General features: G+C 38.3%; 1 protein-coding gene across 1 annotated transcript in view; it reads right to left on the bottom strand.

The window, feature by feature from the left end:
- lars2 (leucyl-tRNA synthetase 2, mitochondrial) overlaps positions 1-14,790 on the bottom strand; it is an 84,643-nt gene that overhangs the window by 33,827 nt on the left and 36,026 nt on the right. The window contains exons 8-12 of the mRNA XM_052146740.1: positions 12,706-12,813; positions 11,897-12,056; positions 10,271-10,375; positions 9,279-9,394; positions 7,100-7,383 (exon numbers count right to left, since the gene is read on the bottom strand). Coding sequence (XP_052002700.1) covers positions 7,100-7,383; positions 9,279-9,394; positions 10,271-10,375; positions 11,897-12,056; positions 12,706-12,813 — 773 coding nt within the window. The remainder of the gene's footprint in view (positions 1-7,099; positions 7,384-9,278; positions 9,395-10,270; positions 10,376-11,896; positions 12,057-12,705; positions 12,814-14,790) is intronic.

Consider the following 14,790-nt stretch of genomic DNA (forward strand, 5'->3'; position numbering starts at 1 on the left):
CTTCTTTATTTGATGACTGTTGGCTTGACAAAGATATTTGCAAACATATTTGATACATCAAGCTTTAAAGGTCATTTTCATCCTGGAATACAGAAAATAATTTTGTAAAGGACTTTTGTTATTTAAGTTTCTCTTAGCCCATTCATGTAGCAGTATTAAATCATGGTGTCCTGTTTCTTAATTTAACTCGCTGGGCTTTTCAGAGAAACTAAATATTTGGGAATTTGGCCATGATAACTCCACACATAGTTCACTCCAAAAGGATTATTCAGTGTAAAACATGTTGAATATTAGCATACAGGCAGTCAGTTTGTTAAGTGCTGAGCTGTTTCTTCATAAAAGCAGTTTATTCTGCACACAGAAGCATCTCCTCCATAGACATCCATTCAAAAAGCTTCTTGTCTCCTCGCCAGTGTACCGCAATAGAATGGCTGTGAGACCGTTGTGTTATGCATTGCTTTGCTAACCGTAGGCTCCACTTGACAGAAGGGCTCTGCCTGAACAACCACCTAGAAGCACCCCAGCCAAACAATCTACCAATCGCCTAGCAACACACTTGCAACCAGCTAGAACACCTGTGAAACCAGCTGTCTCTTCCAACCAGACAGAAAAAACTTCCAAAATCCTAAGCAACCATTCAGCATAACGTAGAAAATTATTAAACAACACCCTATCAACCAGCCAAAACACCCTTGCAACAACATAGCAATCACCCTGAACAACCCAGAATTCACCTGCAACACCCTAGCTACTAGCCAGAACAGCCTAGATGGAGCACAGGAACTACCCAGAATGCCCTGAAAAAAAAAAAAGCAACCAGCCAGAATTCGAGCAAACCCCTAGCAACCACCTAGCAATGCCCACATATCTCTTCACACTGAAGTATTCCAACTAAAGGAGGCCTATATAAACTGTGAGACATGATAATCTTCAGACTCTTGTAAACTCTTGAGGTAAGACTTTCTCAAGGCAACATTCAAAGTTTGTCATGAAGAATGTTTCTTTACTAGTTCATCCTTTTAAAAAGTGTGATTTTACAAGGGATTTTTGTTTGTTTGTTTTTGCTCATTATCAGTGAAATGGCTTGAAAGTCATTGGTTTGGACAGTCATCGACAAGAGAACGCTGACAGTCAGACGGTGCTAGGGAGGACAGTACATGAATCAAAGAGTGTCTGTTTGCTGAAAAAAAACCCCAGAAAACTGGTTTCCACTGGTCAGGCTGATCTGGTTTGATGTCTTTAGATGGGTCTTTGGTACTTTACCAGCTGTCTGACAAGCTAAATCAGCCATACACTACCATGGTCAGGCTGGAAGACTAGCCAAGTATGCTTAAACCAGCTAAGACTAGCAAACTACCTTGCCCATTTTTTAGTCCCTTTCTGATTTCAGCACTCATGAAGAGAAGTTGGTGGAAAAAAAACAGCCCCATCTATTTAGTTTTTTGAGAACATTTTTGGAAAAGGTACGTATTCACTGATTTAAAGTAATATTCAGAGTTCAATACAAGTTAAGCTCAGTTAACAGCATTTGCGACATTTATACCACAATAGTTAATTTAGGCTCGTCCCTCCTCGTCCCTAAACAAAAAAGAATCACAGTTACAGTGAGGCAATAACAATGGAAGTGAATGGGTCAGTCCATAAACATTAAAACAAAATTATAGACACACGTTGCAAGCATTATACACGTTAACATGATTTTAGCATGATACAGCTGCTTACCTAAGTTTATCGGTGTAACATTACGATACTCGTGAATATCGTCTTTATTTCCTACAAAGTGTCTCAAACGAAACTCTTGAATACGAACACTGCATGAATGCTGCAAACTCTGTCGAATATAGCAACTCATTTTGCATTGAAGGGCTTATTTTAGCAGTCTGTGAACTTGTAGACACAACTTTGTTTCCCAGATGACTAATTCAAAGTTGTGCACCTTAACCCCCAGAAACTGCATAAAGCCGGCCATTCAGATTGGAGCTTGCCATTTTGAGAAAACTCCTTTAGCCATTTTTGTGTGCAATATACCAGATGGTCAGTAAATTGTCTGTGGGTGTGCCATCTGTGGGTATGTGATGTGTCATAACAATGAGTTAATTTCTTTATTAACAATTAGAAGAAATTCTGTTTAAAATAGTTTTGTTATAAAATATTTCATGTCACCTACTTATCTACGTAAAACCAAGCTTTGTGTGTATTGTTATGGTGTGTATTCTTATGTGTGAGCATGTGTGTGTGTGTGTCCCTCACAACAATCATTTAAACACATAATCAGCACACAAATCCAAATCCAAATCCTGACAGCAACATTTTTCTTTTGTCTCAGATTTCAATTAAACTTCTAAGAACAAAGCTAGCACCAATATCAGTGCTCAGGAAATGACTCCTCTCTCTGTCAAGGACAAGGGAGATAAGCACCATCTCTCTCTTTATCTCTCTTCTGTCTGTCTCTTTCTCTCTCACAGCCACTCAATTGAATGTAGGCGATAATTTAAAGAACAGAGGTGATTTTTATAAAAGTTCCAGTAGATAAGAAATACGATCCGCACAAACTGACAACAACACAGAGTCTGAATCATATTATTTCACCAGTTCAGTATCTGCAAATTGGGCTTTTCAGACAGATTTCAAATTAATTTCTCTTGATAGGACTGCACTGACAGCATGAGATCTAAGAATGACAACAATAATACGATGGGGTTGAAAAATCTGTCTAGAAGGATCAAATATTCCCCACTCATTATCATTTAAGATTTAGTTTCGCAAAAGCGTTGATGCAAAATGTGAGTGCTGGGGACCGCTCAGTTATATTGGGTGCTGCATCCCTGCAATAAATTATAATACTGGTGAATAATGTATTTATGTATCACGAATAGTGGCATACCAATATATAAGCCAGACCAATTAATCAAATAAAACAAAACAAAATAAAACCCAACCAACAAAAATCAAATCAAAACAAAACACAAATAAAAAACAAAATCTAAACAAAACAAAGCACAAAACTAATAAAATCATAACCAAAACAAAACACAAACATAGCAATACAATAAAACAAATAAAAAAACTGAAAACCAAACAAATCAGAACAAAACAAATGAAAAGAAAAAAGCCTAATAAAAATCAAATCAAATATCTAACCAAAACAAAACACAAAAATATCAATACAATAAACAACAACAATAAAACAGCCAGACCAATTAATCGCCTGATATCTGACCATTCTGAGATTATCTGCATCTAGTTCTGTTAACCAAGTATTTTGGTTAAAAAATGTTTTAAATCAGGGTTACTAAAAATTAACACAGTTAATCATGCCTCCTGAGCCATACGTAAATTTAGTAATAAAAGTATATTTCTTGCCATCAGAGCAATTCAAGCTTCATGTAGCCTACATTTAACTTTTAAATGTTTTTACAACCTGCTTCAGCAAGGGGCAGTCAGCGTGCCTCAACAAACCTCACAAGCAGCGCGGCCACAAAATGAGAGCCGCTCACACAGGACACATTCTTGACAGTTGGATGAAGCACAACAGAATGCAGAGATTCTTTTAATATGACACAGCATCCTAAGAAGACTGTTTATGATGCTAAAATCCAGTGAGATGTTCCAAAAGCGTCCATCTGATGCATACGTTTATAGAATAAAAAAATAGCGCACACGAAATGCATCAATTTCTGTGCGAACAGGACAGATTGAAGAACTAATTTGTAAAACTGCTTGCAAGCCTCACCCTTTTTCCTCCAAACATGATGATGGTCATTATGGCCAAAAAGCTTGATTTTTGTTTCATCAGACAAGAGGACAAGGTCTTTGTCCCCAAACTGTAGTCTGGAGTTTTTATGGTGGTTTTGGAGCAGTGATGTCTTACTTGCTCAGCAGACTTTCAGGTTACGTCGATATAGGACTCGTTTTACTGTGGATATAGATACATGTCTACCTGTTTACTCCAGCATCTTCACAAGGTCCTTTGCTGTTGTTCTGGGATTGATTTGCACTTTTCGCACCATACTACTTTCATCTCTAAGAGACAAAATGAGTCTCCTTCCTGAGTGGTATGATGGCTGTGTGGTCCCATGGTGTATATACTTGCGGACTATTGTTTGTACAGATGAAAGTGGTACCTTCAGGCATTTGGAAATTGCTCCCAATACCAGACTTGTGAAGATAAAAAAAAAAAAGATTCTGAGGCCGTGGCTAAATTTATTTGGATTTTCCCATGATGTCAAGCAAAGACGCAATGAGGTATGCCTTAAAATACATACACAGGTACATCTCCAATTCAGTAAACCTCCTATCAGAAAATAATTGGTTAATTGTCTAAAGGCTTGACATCATTTTCTGGAATTTTCCAAGCTGCTTATAGGTACAGTTAACATAGTGCATGTACTTCTGACCCACAGGAATTGTGATGTAGTCAATTAAAATCTAAACAACCTGTCTGTAAACAATTGTTCGAAAAATTTCTTGTGTCATGCACAAATTAGATGTCCTAAACTTGCCAAAACTATAGTTTACTAATATTAAATCTGTGGAGTGGTTAAAAGATTTGTCTTTCTACCTTCACCCTAAGTGTATGTAAACTTCTGACTTCAACTGTACATACACAGTACAGTGCAAAGTTTTAGGTTCTTGTGAAAAATGTTGCTGTGACAGGGCGGGGCGGGACGGGGCGTGATTCCGCACACCCGGCCCCTAATCAGGCTAATCAAGACTCCGAGAGGGATAAAGGCTGACTGGAGACGGCAGTGTGACAGAGAGAGAGATTTATGGACAGCTGTCCAACACCTTTGTGGGTTTATCTTTTTGTTTCAGTTTTATATTAATATATTATTTATATTCTCAAGCCCGCTCTCGCCTCCTCCTTTCCATTAATCCCTTTACAGTTGCATAGTGAGGATGTCTTCAAAAATAATGACATAAATAGTTTTCATTTATCACTTCATTCATCACAATGTCATAAAAAGACCAGTAGACATGAATGCTAAATCAATATTCGGTGTTACTACTTTTGCATTTAAAACAGCACCAATTCTCCTAGATACACCTGGACAGTTTTTCTTGGTTGTTGGCAGATTGTTTAATACTCCAAGAAGCTTCCAAAATCCACAGTTCTTCTATCTATTTAGGCTGTCTAAATTACTTCTGTCTCTTTATGTAATCTCAGACTGACTCGATGTTCAGTGGGGGTCTCTGTGGGGGTCATGACATCTGTTGCAGGGATCCCTGTTCTTCTATTCTAATCTTTTCTATTTGCAAAAATAATGTTTGGAAATCTAACATTTATATTTCTTATTGATACTAAAGCTGAAGAAATAACGAATTATTTGAAGACAGATGCTTTTGTTAAACATCTTATGTGCAAGACATTTGCACACACAGTATATTTATTTTAATTATGTATTATTTATATTGAATTACAGTATCTTTATTTGGGGTAATTTCTCAGCAAATTTTACTATATGCGATTAATTTCATTAATTTATCAGCATGTCATGTAATTAATTTGATTAACAAATTGAATTGCTTGACAGTCCTAGTTTTTTATTGGCCTATGCCGATACTGATATCTAGAGAGAAAGGTGACCGATGGCCGATAATACAACTGAATGATTCAAAAATAAAAGTTATTTTTTTACACAAACTTATTCAAAAAATATTTGAAAACAGAAAAAAAAGTGCACTATCCATTTTTGTATCCAAGTTTGTAGTCAAATTTAGAAAGTGACACTACAATAGGTGGAATGACCACTTCTGTTGATTGCCAAAGGGAAATTATCTGAAAATGGCCAGTATTTTTTATATATATTGGTCTATTACTAGTATTTTTGCTTTGTGTTATTTGCAATGCCAACTGATAGTTTTGTCAATTGATATTGTACATTTTTGTCTTGTATGATTTGAGTGAATTTTGATTAAATATTGTGCAAAATAAGTGTTTCATTTTAGTAATTTTGTGTCTAACATGATATAATTCAAATGATAAATATTACATTATAAATAAACACCAGCATTATATCATCCATCAGCCACACTGCTGTCTAGACACTGGCATTGAAAATTGACGAACCCATCTTGGTCATTCACTAGTAACTCACAAAGATGATGTATTCATATTGGGCATTTTGTATCTTGGGCTTGTTGTGTCTATTTTGTATTATGTTGTGGATCAAATGCATGAAATTAGGCAGCAAAGACATATTTGTATCTGACAGAGGATTCCGGTAAAAATTTCATCAGCTTTCAGCCATTCTGCCTTTTGCATTACGGTGCTTCATGGTCAGAGACAGTCTATTAATACCCTTCGGAGTGAGTAGGTGCTACCTGGGCACACATCTTCAGTGTTTTCATGATGCAGTGGTAATGATCCGTGTCACCTCAAGGGTACAAGAGCTCCCTGAAACAAGACACTTCAGTCTGAACTTGGCTCTGTTTTGATGAGATCTAAAACAATGAGCTCTGGGCGAGTCTGCCATAATTTCACACAAAAGAGTGGGAGTTCAGAGCTTCAGAAAAGGGAAGAAAATGATTCCACTTATATTACAATGCTACCACGTAAAGCTCTTATCAAAATAAAAAACTTTCAGTCCTTCAGTTCAGCACCAGACTTGTGTCAAAGAAACCAGATTACCTCTAGACAACAGAATTAATTGTATCTGTGCATAGGCCTAGTGGTATGTGCACTTGCTCAAGATACACTGAGCCCTTATGCTCATGTGGAAGATATAGATTCAAATGTGACCAGCAACATGTACTGATTTGACTTCCATTTTCTTCACCATCATTTCCTGTCCTTTGTACTATATATATCAATCCAAATAGTAAAACAAAACATAACAAAAAAGAAAAACCAAATCAACAAAACAAAAAACAAACAAAACAAAAACAGTATAAACTCAAATAAATCAGAACAAATCCAGACAAACCATAACAAAAACAAAGCATATAACAAAAACTAAAAAACAAATAAAATCATAATCAAACAATAAAACAAAAAACAACAGAAAACAAAATACAAATAAAACAAAAAATCAAACCAAACCAAAACAAAACACCACAAAACAAATAAAATCAAAACAAATCTATATATAAGTCTTACCTTGGACACTGGCATCTCAGCCAATCCTGTGCCATCTTTAAGGGTGATGCTCCTTTCCCTTTAAGGAAGGGTACTTTAGGTAGCGTGACAGGCAGGTCTTCAACCGGAAGAGCCACAGGCCCACATGAACCGCAGTGCACTATGGGAATGGGTGTGCCCCAGTACCGCTGCCTTGATATCAGCCAATCACGCAGCTTTGTACTAGTGAGGTAACCACCAACGTTTCTCTCCCGGGCTTTCTGGGTAACAGACTTAAATGCATCCCCCCGGCTTTGACCTGTAAACTACAGCAGAAGAAAGGTGTTCATCAGTGGTTACAGCTGGGAACTCCTTCCAAAGTAACAGAGTTCTGCTAACTCTATTTAAGGCCTGTTTCACACTGTAGGCACAGGCAGTGTGTAAGTGAAGCGGCAGTGTAACTGCAACGGCACACTCATATTGTGCTTTCACATTGACAGCATTTCTGCTGTGTGAAAGAGCTGCAGCTCTATACAGAAAATAAATTGATTTAATTTAATACAACCCCAATTCTGAAAAAGTTGGGACAGTATGAAAAATGCTAATAAAAACAAAGTTATATTCACCATTTGCTATATTGAAAGCACTACAACTACAGACAACTATTATATTGTGTTTTTCCTTGTGAATTTCATTGTTTTTTGAAAATGTATAGTCATTTCAAATCAGATGATTGCAACACGCTCCAAAAAATTTGAGACAGGAGCAATTTATGACTAATAAGACTACATTTGAAGAGTTGAAATAACAAGGCAATGTGAAACAGATGTTAAACAGATGAGGCAATCGTGCTGTAGTATATAGGGAGCCTCCAAAAACAGCCTAGTCCTTCAAGAGCAAGGACAGTTCAAGACTTGTCAATTTGAGATCAGATGCTTCAGCAAATAATCCAGCACTTTGAGAACAATGTTCCCCAAAGACAAAATTAGAAGGATTTTGGGCATTTCACCCTCTTTCACCCTGCACAATATCATCAAATCTCGGTGCGTAAAGGGCAAGACTAAAACCATTTCTAAATGTGTGTGATCTCTGATTCCTCAGACGTCACTGTCTTTAAAAACAACAATCATCTGTAATGGATATCATGAACATGGGTTTGGGATAACGTTAGTAAACCTTTGTTTGTCAACACCATTTGCCACTGCATCCACAGATGCAAGTTAAGACTTTACGATGCAAAGCAGAAGCCCTACATCAACACTGTCCTGAAGTGCTGCCGACTTCTCTGGGCTCGGTCTAATCTTAGATGGTAAGTGGAACTGTGTTTTTTGTCCGAAGAGTCCACATTTAAAAAAGTTTTTGAAAAACACAGCCGTTGTGTTCTCTGGGCCAAAGAGGAAAAGGACCATCCAAGCTGTTATTAGCATCAGGTCCAAAAGCCAGTGTCTGTATGGGCCAGGAGTGTGTCAGTGCCCGTGGCATGGGTAACTTCGCTCATTTGTGAGAACATCATGAATGCAGACAGAGATGTCAAAGTTTTGGAGCAACATATACTGCTATCCAGCACTGTATTTTCCAGGGACGTCCCTGCATTTTCCAGCTGGCAACTTCAAATGACAAACTGCCTGGATTTCAAGTGCATGGCTGTTTAAGCAGAGAGTGCAGACTGACCTGCCTGCAGTCCTGACCTGTCTCCAATTGAGAATGTGGTGCATTATGAAGCACACTGTACGGCAACAAAGACCCTGTACAATTGTGCAGCTAAAGACCTACATAATGGATGAATGGGGGAATATTCCACTTTCTAAACTTAACAAACTTGTGTCTTCAGTGCTCAAATACTTAATAAATGTTATTAGAAGAAATGGTGATGTTTAACAGTGGTAAACACTCGACTGTCCCAACTTTTTTGGAAATTGTTGCAATCATCTGATTTGAAATTACTGTACATTTCAAAAACAAACTATGAAATTCACCGGATTAAACATAATTTGATGTGTAGTTGTAGAACTTTCAATAAAGCAAAGGGTGAATATAATTTACAAATCACTCCTTTTTGTTTTTATTTGCATTTTTCATACTGTCCCAACTTTTTCGGAATTGGGGTTGTAATAATGGATATTGGGAGTTGGTCATTGAGAACTATTAGTAACTTGATCACCTTAAAATGTAGTTTAAATCAGGAGGGGGAATTTAAATTCAAATGTAATTAATGGATTACCTCATCTGAGTTGATCAGAGTCTGTGAATCATCTTCTTCTGTCTTTAGAACAGAATTCCACTTCACACCCAGAGACTGAGCCACATTCATATCCTCCACACTGCTGTCTGGGATGCCTGTTAAAACACACACACATGCTTTTTGGTTGTCAGAAATCAGTGGAACACACCTTTGAGAACTTGAGTGGAACTAACTTGCCTTGAAACCAATAAACACCACTAAATGCAACGCCATGCACCAACTAAAAATCACCTTAACACCAGATGATTTAAAGTCATTGCAAAAATAGCTCAGAAAAGTACATTTAGATCTAAAAAAAAGCTCAAGCATCATACATCTTTAACACCTGCAAAAATAAACGTTGTTTTCAAACAGATTTCTCCCACTGGTCAGGGGGAAAAAACAAAACCAGACAGCTCCGCCTCAAACTCATGCTATTGGCTGAGCTGATTTTACTGTGTCAAGTAACAGAGCCTCAGTGTTTATATTTTTTCAGGAAAATCAACCTACTAATGGCTCACTTAATAATTATCTCTATGCATTAAGATGGAATATGAGAAAGTATTTAAAAATTACACATCAGCTTTATACAACTTTCTACAAAAGATTTGATTTAATAATTAAATATCAAGTAATGCAACAATTAAAAATGAATAAAATGTTCCCATGATGTGCCTTGACAAGTGCAGATTTCTTTGGTCTTTTTCAACATTTCGAATTACACTAGCATAAAGATGACCTTACAGATTAAAGATATGGACGAAAAGCAGCTAAGCTTTCATTTGAATTTCACAGGGTCTTTAAACCCTGAATCCATGAGTGTTTCAAAATAACGATTAATAATTCAGAATATTAAAAGCATTCATATGTTTATCATACAATAGATGTTTTCAAATAACTGTAAATCATTGACCTTCATACTTCAAAAATTAGGAGCGAATGCTAAATGTACAATTACATACTGAAGCGAAGTGTGGAATTTTCCTCCTCACCTATCACAGTGTCCAGATGTCCGTGGAACTCATTCCTGGCGGAGATGATCACTGGAACCTCACGACCGGTCAACATGTTGAGAGCTGTGACCTCAGTCAAGCTGTCTGCACATACAGGGGTCAAAAAGTCAATCAGCCAGACTTAACACATCTGATAACTACAGCTGGGATTCGAGAACCGTTCAGTTCTATTATAACTATACACCAAATAACTGTGACAGAGTTTACCACATCACTATTCAGCAGAGGCACTGCTCGGCTTCTGAATCAACAGCGACAGAGCAGAAGAAATCATTTTTTTCTGATATGTGCTTGCAGTCTGAATTGAATGGGATGAGAGAGTAAGACTGCTCACCACGAAATTATACAAAGACAGAAAGGCAGATCTCTCAATCGTGATGTTGCTAATTGCGTGCCACAAACAAACAGTGCGACCAGTGTAGTATGAATTGCAAACAACTGACTGTTATGAACAGGTTCTTTTAAATTATTTAATTAAAAAATATTCTTTAAGTTATCAGTCTAACTCATGAGTTAACAGTTTTATGTGTACTTTGAAATTGAAGATTTGCAGCTTTCTGCCCATCTTTGTGGCTAACAATATGCCAGTGTTTTCAACAAAATTTGACTTTTGGCAGTTATGCAAATTTCAAATAGAGTAATTTTTAGTCTCTCTTCCCAGGAAAACAGATCAAGAAACTATCTTTTCTTTTGCACACACTCTCTCTCTCACACTCTCTCCCTCACACTCTCTCCCTCACACTCTCTCCCTCACACTCTCTCCCTCACTCTCTCCCTCACTCTCTCCCTCACTCTCTCCCTCACTCTCTCCCTCACTCTCTCCCTCACTCTCTCCATCACTCTCTCCCTCACTCACTCCCTCACTCACTCCCTCACTCTCTCCCTCACTCTCTCCCTCACTCTCTCCCTCACTCACACTCCCACTCTCTCACTCACTCACTCACTCACTCACACACTCACACACTCTCTCACTCATTCACTCATTCACTCACTCTCTCACTCACTCACTCACACTCTCACTCACTCAATCACACACTCTTACTCACACACTCTCACTCACACACTCTCACTCACACACACTCACTCACTCACTCACACTCACTCACTCACTCACACACACACTCACTCACTCACACACTCACTCACTCACTCACACACTCTCACACTCCCACTCCCACTCTCACACACTCACTCACTCACTCACTCACTCACTCACTCACTCACTCACTCACTCACACTCTCACTCACTCACACTCTCACTCACTCACACTCTCACTCACTCACTCACTCACTCACTCACTCACTCACTCACTCACTCTCTCACTCACTCACTCACTCTCACTCACTCACTCACACTCACTCACACTCACACTCACACTCACACTCACACTCACACTCACACTCACATTCTCACTCGTGCGAACCACGCCACAGCTGCACATTGGAACATGAACTCAGACCATCTCCTATAGGGAGTCTCGGGTTCGTTACCACAGTCCGCAAAACAGCATTAGAGGCATTACGAATTTTTCATGTGAACCATGATTTGGACTACACTGCCCGTTTGAAATCCCCCTTACTGTCATTTTGCTTTCTTGCACTCACCTCTCCCAGGTCTCAGCGCTCTGAGCAGAGCTGGTTTGAGGGCACTGGAGCCATGCAGCAGCCTGTGTGACGGTAGGATGGAGATGTAGGCTGCTCCAAACACAGCCTCTGGAGAAAAGGTGTATGCAGATAACACCTCCCCTGTGTCTTGACCATCCACCTGAGAGTGAGAGAGTGACAGAGAGAGGGCAGAAAGCAAATGGAAAAGGAAAGAAAAGAAAAAGCGGAAAGAAAAAAGCCAAAGGAATAGGAAAAAAGGAAAAGAATGGAAAGAAAAGCAAAAGGGAAAACAAAGGAAATGAAAGGGAAAAAGAAAGGGAAAAGGAAAAGGAAAAAGGGATAGGAACATAAAGAATAGGACAGGAAAGATTAGGGATAAAAGGAAATAGCATAAAAAAAAGGCAAGGGAAAAGGAAAAAATAAAGAAAATGAAATGAAAATAAAAGAAAAAGGAAATAAAGGGAAAAGGAAAGATTAGAGGCAAAATTATCAGAATCTTCATATTACAGAAAACTGACATATGTCCAAGAAATTCAATTAACATTTTAATAAGCAATACCACGGTGAACAAAAATCCTCCTATACACAGAATCACAACAGACTCAAAAGACACAAAGCAAATTAAAGACTCCAGCCAAACTGAAAATAAAGCTGATGAAATGCATTTGTCAGCACTGAAATTCATAATTTCATAGAAACGGCCGTTAGCAATAAATGTCTATGAAAAGAGCCATGGAACTGACAAAAGCCAAATCCTGTCTGGTTATACAAGGGCTGTACGGGTATTTTGAAGATGAAGCATTCAATACCTTCAATGTGTGGTTGAAGAAGCAGCCGGAACAGTCACCAATCCAATTGGCCTGCATGCCTTTGACTCCATACCATTCTGGGAGATCAGCCAAAGCATCCAAGAGGGGCTGCAAGACATGATTCTTCATTAATGACTAAACATGTTTATACACACTACCATATTCCACATTTTAGAATAATAGTAAAGTCATTGAAACTATGAAATAACACAAATGGAGTTAATGGAGATATAATAAAATCTTTTGTTTGAGCATTTTGAAAGTAGCCACGGTGTCTAGATTCCAAGCCAAGAACTAATATCAAACTATTTTGCAAAAAAAAATAATATTTGGTGTGACCACCCCTTAGTCTGCAATCAGAAAACAAGACACTGAGTATTTAAATGAGCGCAGGACACCACCTGTCTCACAGCGTGTGCTTGACCTTAGTCACCAAAGGTACTAAAAGCCTCATGAACTTCAGAAACGTCAAGACACAGATGCATAGACCCAGGCTGAGAAAGAAACTCTTGGTAGTGAGGGAAACAGGATGAGATGGATGGATGGAACAGAGGAAGCTATGCATAATAACGAAGGTTAAGGCCAAAAGGCTCAGCTGTGCTGCCGAGCACTGAAAGGATGAGATATGAAAAGCCAATGGTTGGGATTTGATATCTTGCTCCTCTGTCACTACCCATTAGCGCTCTCACTTACAAGAGGCTCCTCTTCCTGAGCGGAAGACAAACACAAAATAATTGAAGAGGGCCCGAAGAGGGCTTTAGCACGCCACTCATTAACGACTTGGATGCAACTTTCACACTCTGGCAGGAAGGAGTGCAGTAGGTAGATAGCCATCTCATTTGAGAAAGCACTCTTCAGTCCTTTAATACAGTTGAAATATTCAACTGATTTTGAAGCAGAGCAGGCAATGGCTTCAAATGTTTCAGATTTGTCCAAGCAAATACCATTTTCTCCCAGATTTGGAATGCCCAATTCCCAATGCACTCTAAAGTCCTAGTGGTGGCATAGTGACTTGTCTCAATCCGGGTGGCTGAGAACAAATCTCAGTTGCCTCCACGTCTGAGACCATCAATCGGCGCATCTTATCGCATGGCTTGTTGAGCGCGTTACCGCAGAGACTTCCGTGTGGAAGCTTCATACTATTCTCCATGGCATCCACGCACAACTCACCACACACCCCACCGAGAGCGAAGCAGATTATAGCGACCACGAGGAGGTATCACGGAACAGATTTTAGTGTAAGAGAACCGATTTAGGTCTTCATTTTGTTTATGAAGGGCAGTACAGTAGTCATTACAGTAGTCATTATTTCAAATAAAAATCGATTGTCTTTATAATCTTTCCTAAAAATGTGATGACTTTCTCAGTCTCTGAAATGACTTTTCCGGACATAAAAATATACTGTATAACGACTCCCTCTTATTTTTCAATTTCCTAACCAACTGACTCCATTTTGGTGTGCAATGCCCACTTTTACAATACAAAAAATTCCTAATGGAAAGAAATCAGTTCCTGGCCTATATATTTGTTGCTGTTTTTGAATATCCTGTTTTACACAGAAATACATAAAATTAGTGAAATTTTTTGAGAACTGCATTTCATGTTGACTTAGTGTTTAAAAAGAGAAAAAAAACGCATTCTCACAGTTTAATGTGGAGAGTCAACAATAGTGGTTTACTTCCTGAAAAGAGTCACAACTGTGGCTCGCTGGTGGTTTCAACATCGATATTAGATGTTTGTTTGAGTGTTCTGACGTGTTAACTTCTGCCTCAAACAATGGAGCACAACAGTGCCTGTCAGTCTTGGTTTAAAAGCACTTTCCCATAAAACTTTTTCCATAGGAATTTAGTAAAATTCTTCATAAAATAGTTCTAAGCCTTGAACCAAAGCAACCAGCACGGTGTTGAATCACAACATTACAAACTTTGATTTGAAGCAAAAAAATTGAAAATTAGACAAAGGTACAAGAATGTGTACTTAACCTCTTAAATGGGGAAATGAACAACAATCCCATTTGTAATCGAGCAATAAAGCTTTGTGTTTTTAGAAGTCAAGTCAGCAGGGGGCAGTCAGCGTGCCTCAAAC

Source organism: Xyrauchen texanus, chromosome 17 (assembly GCF_025860055.1).
Source record: "Xyrauchen texanus isolate HMW12.3.18 chromosome 17, RBS_HiC_50CHRs, whole genome shotgun sequence".
NCBI classification, from domain to species: Eukaryota; Metazoa; Chordata; class Actinopteri; order Cypriniformes; family Catostomidae; genus Xyrauchen; species Xyrauchen texanus.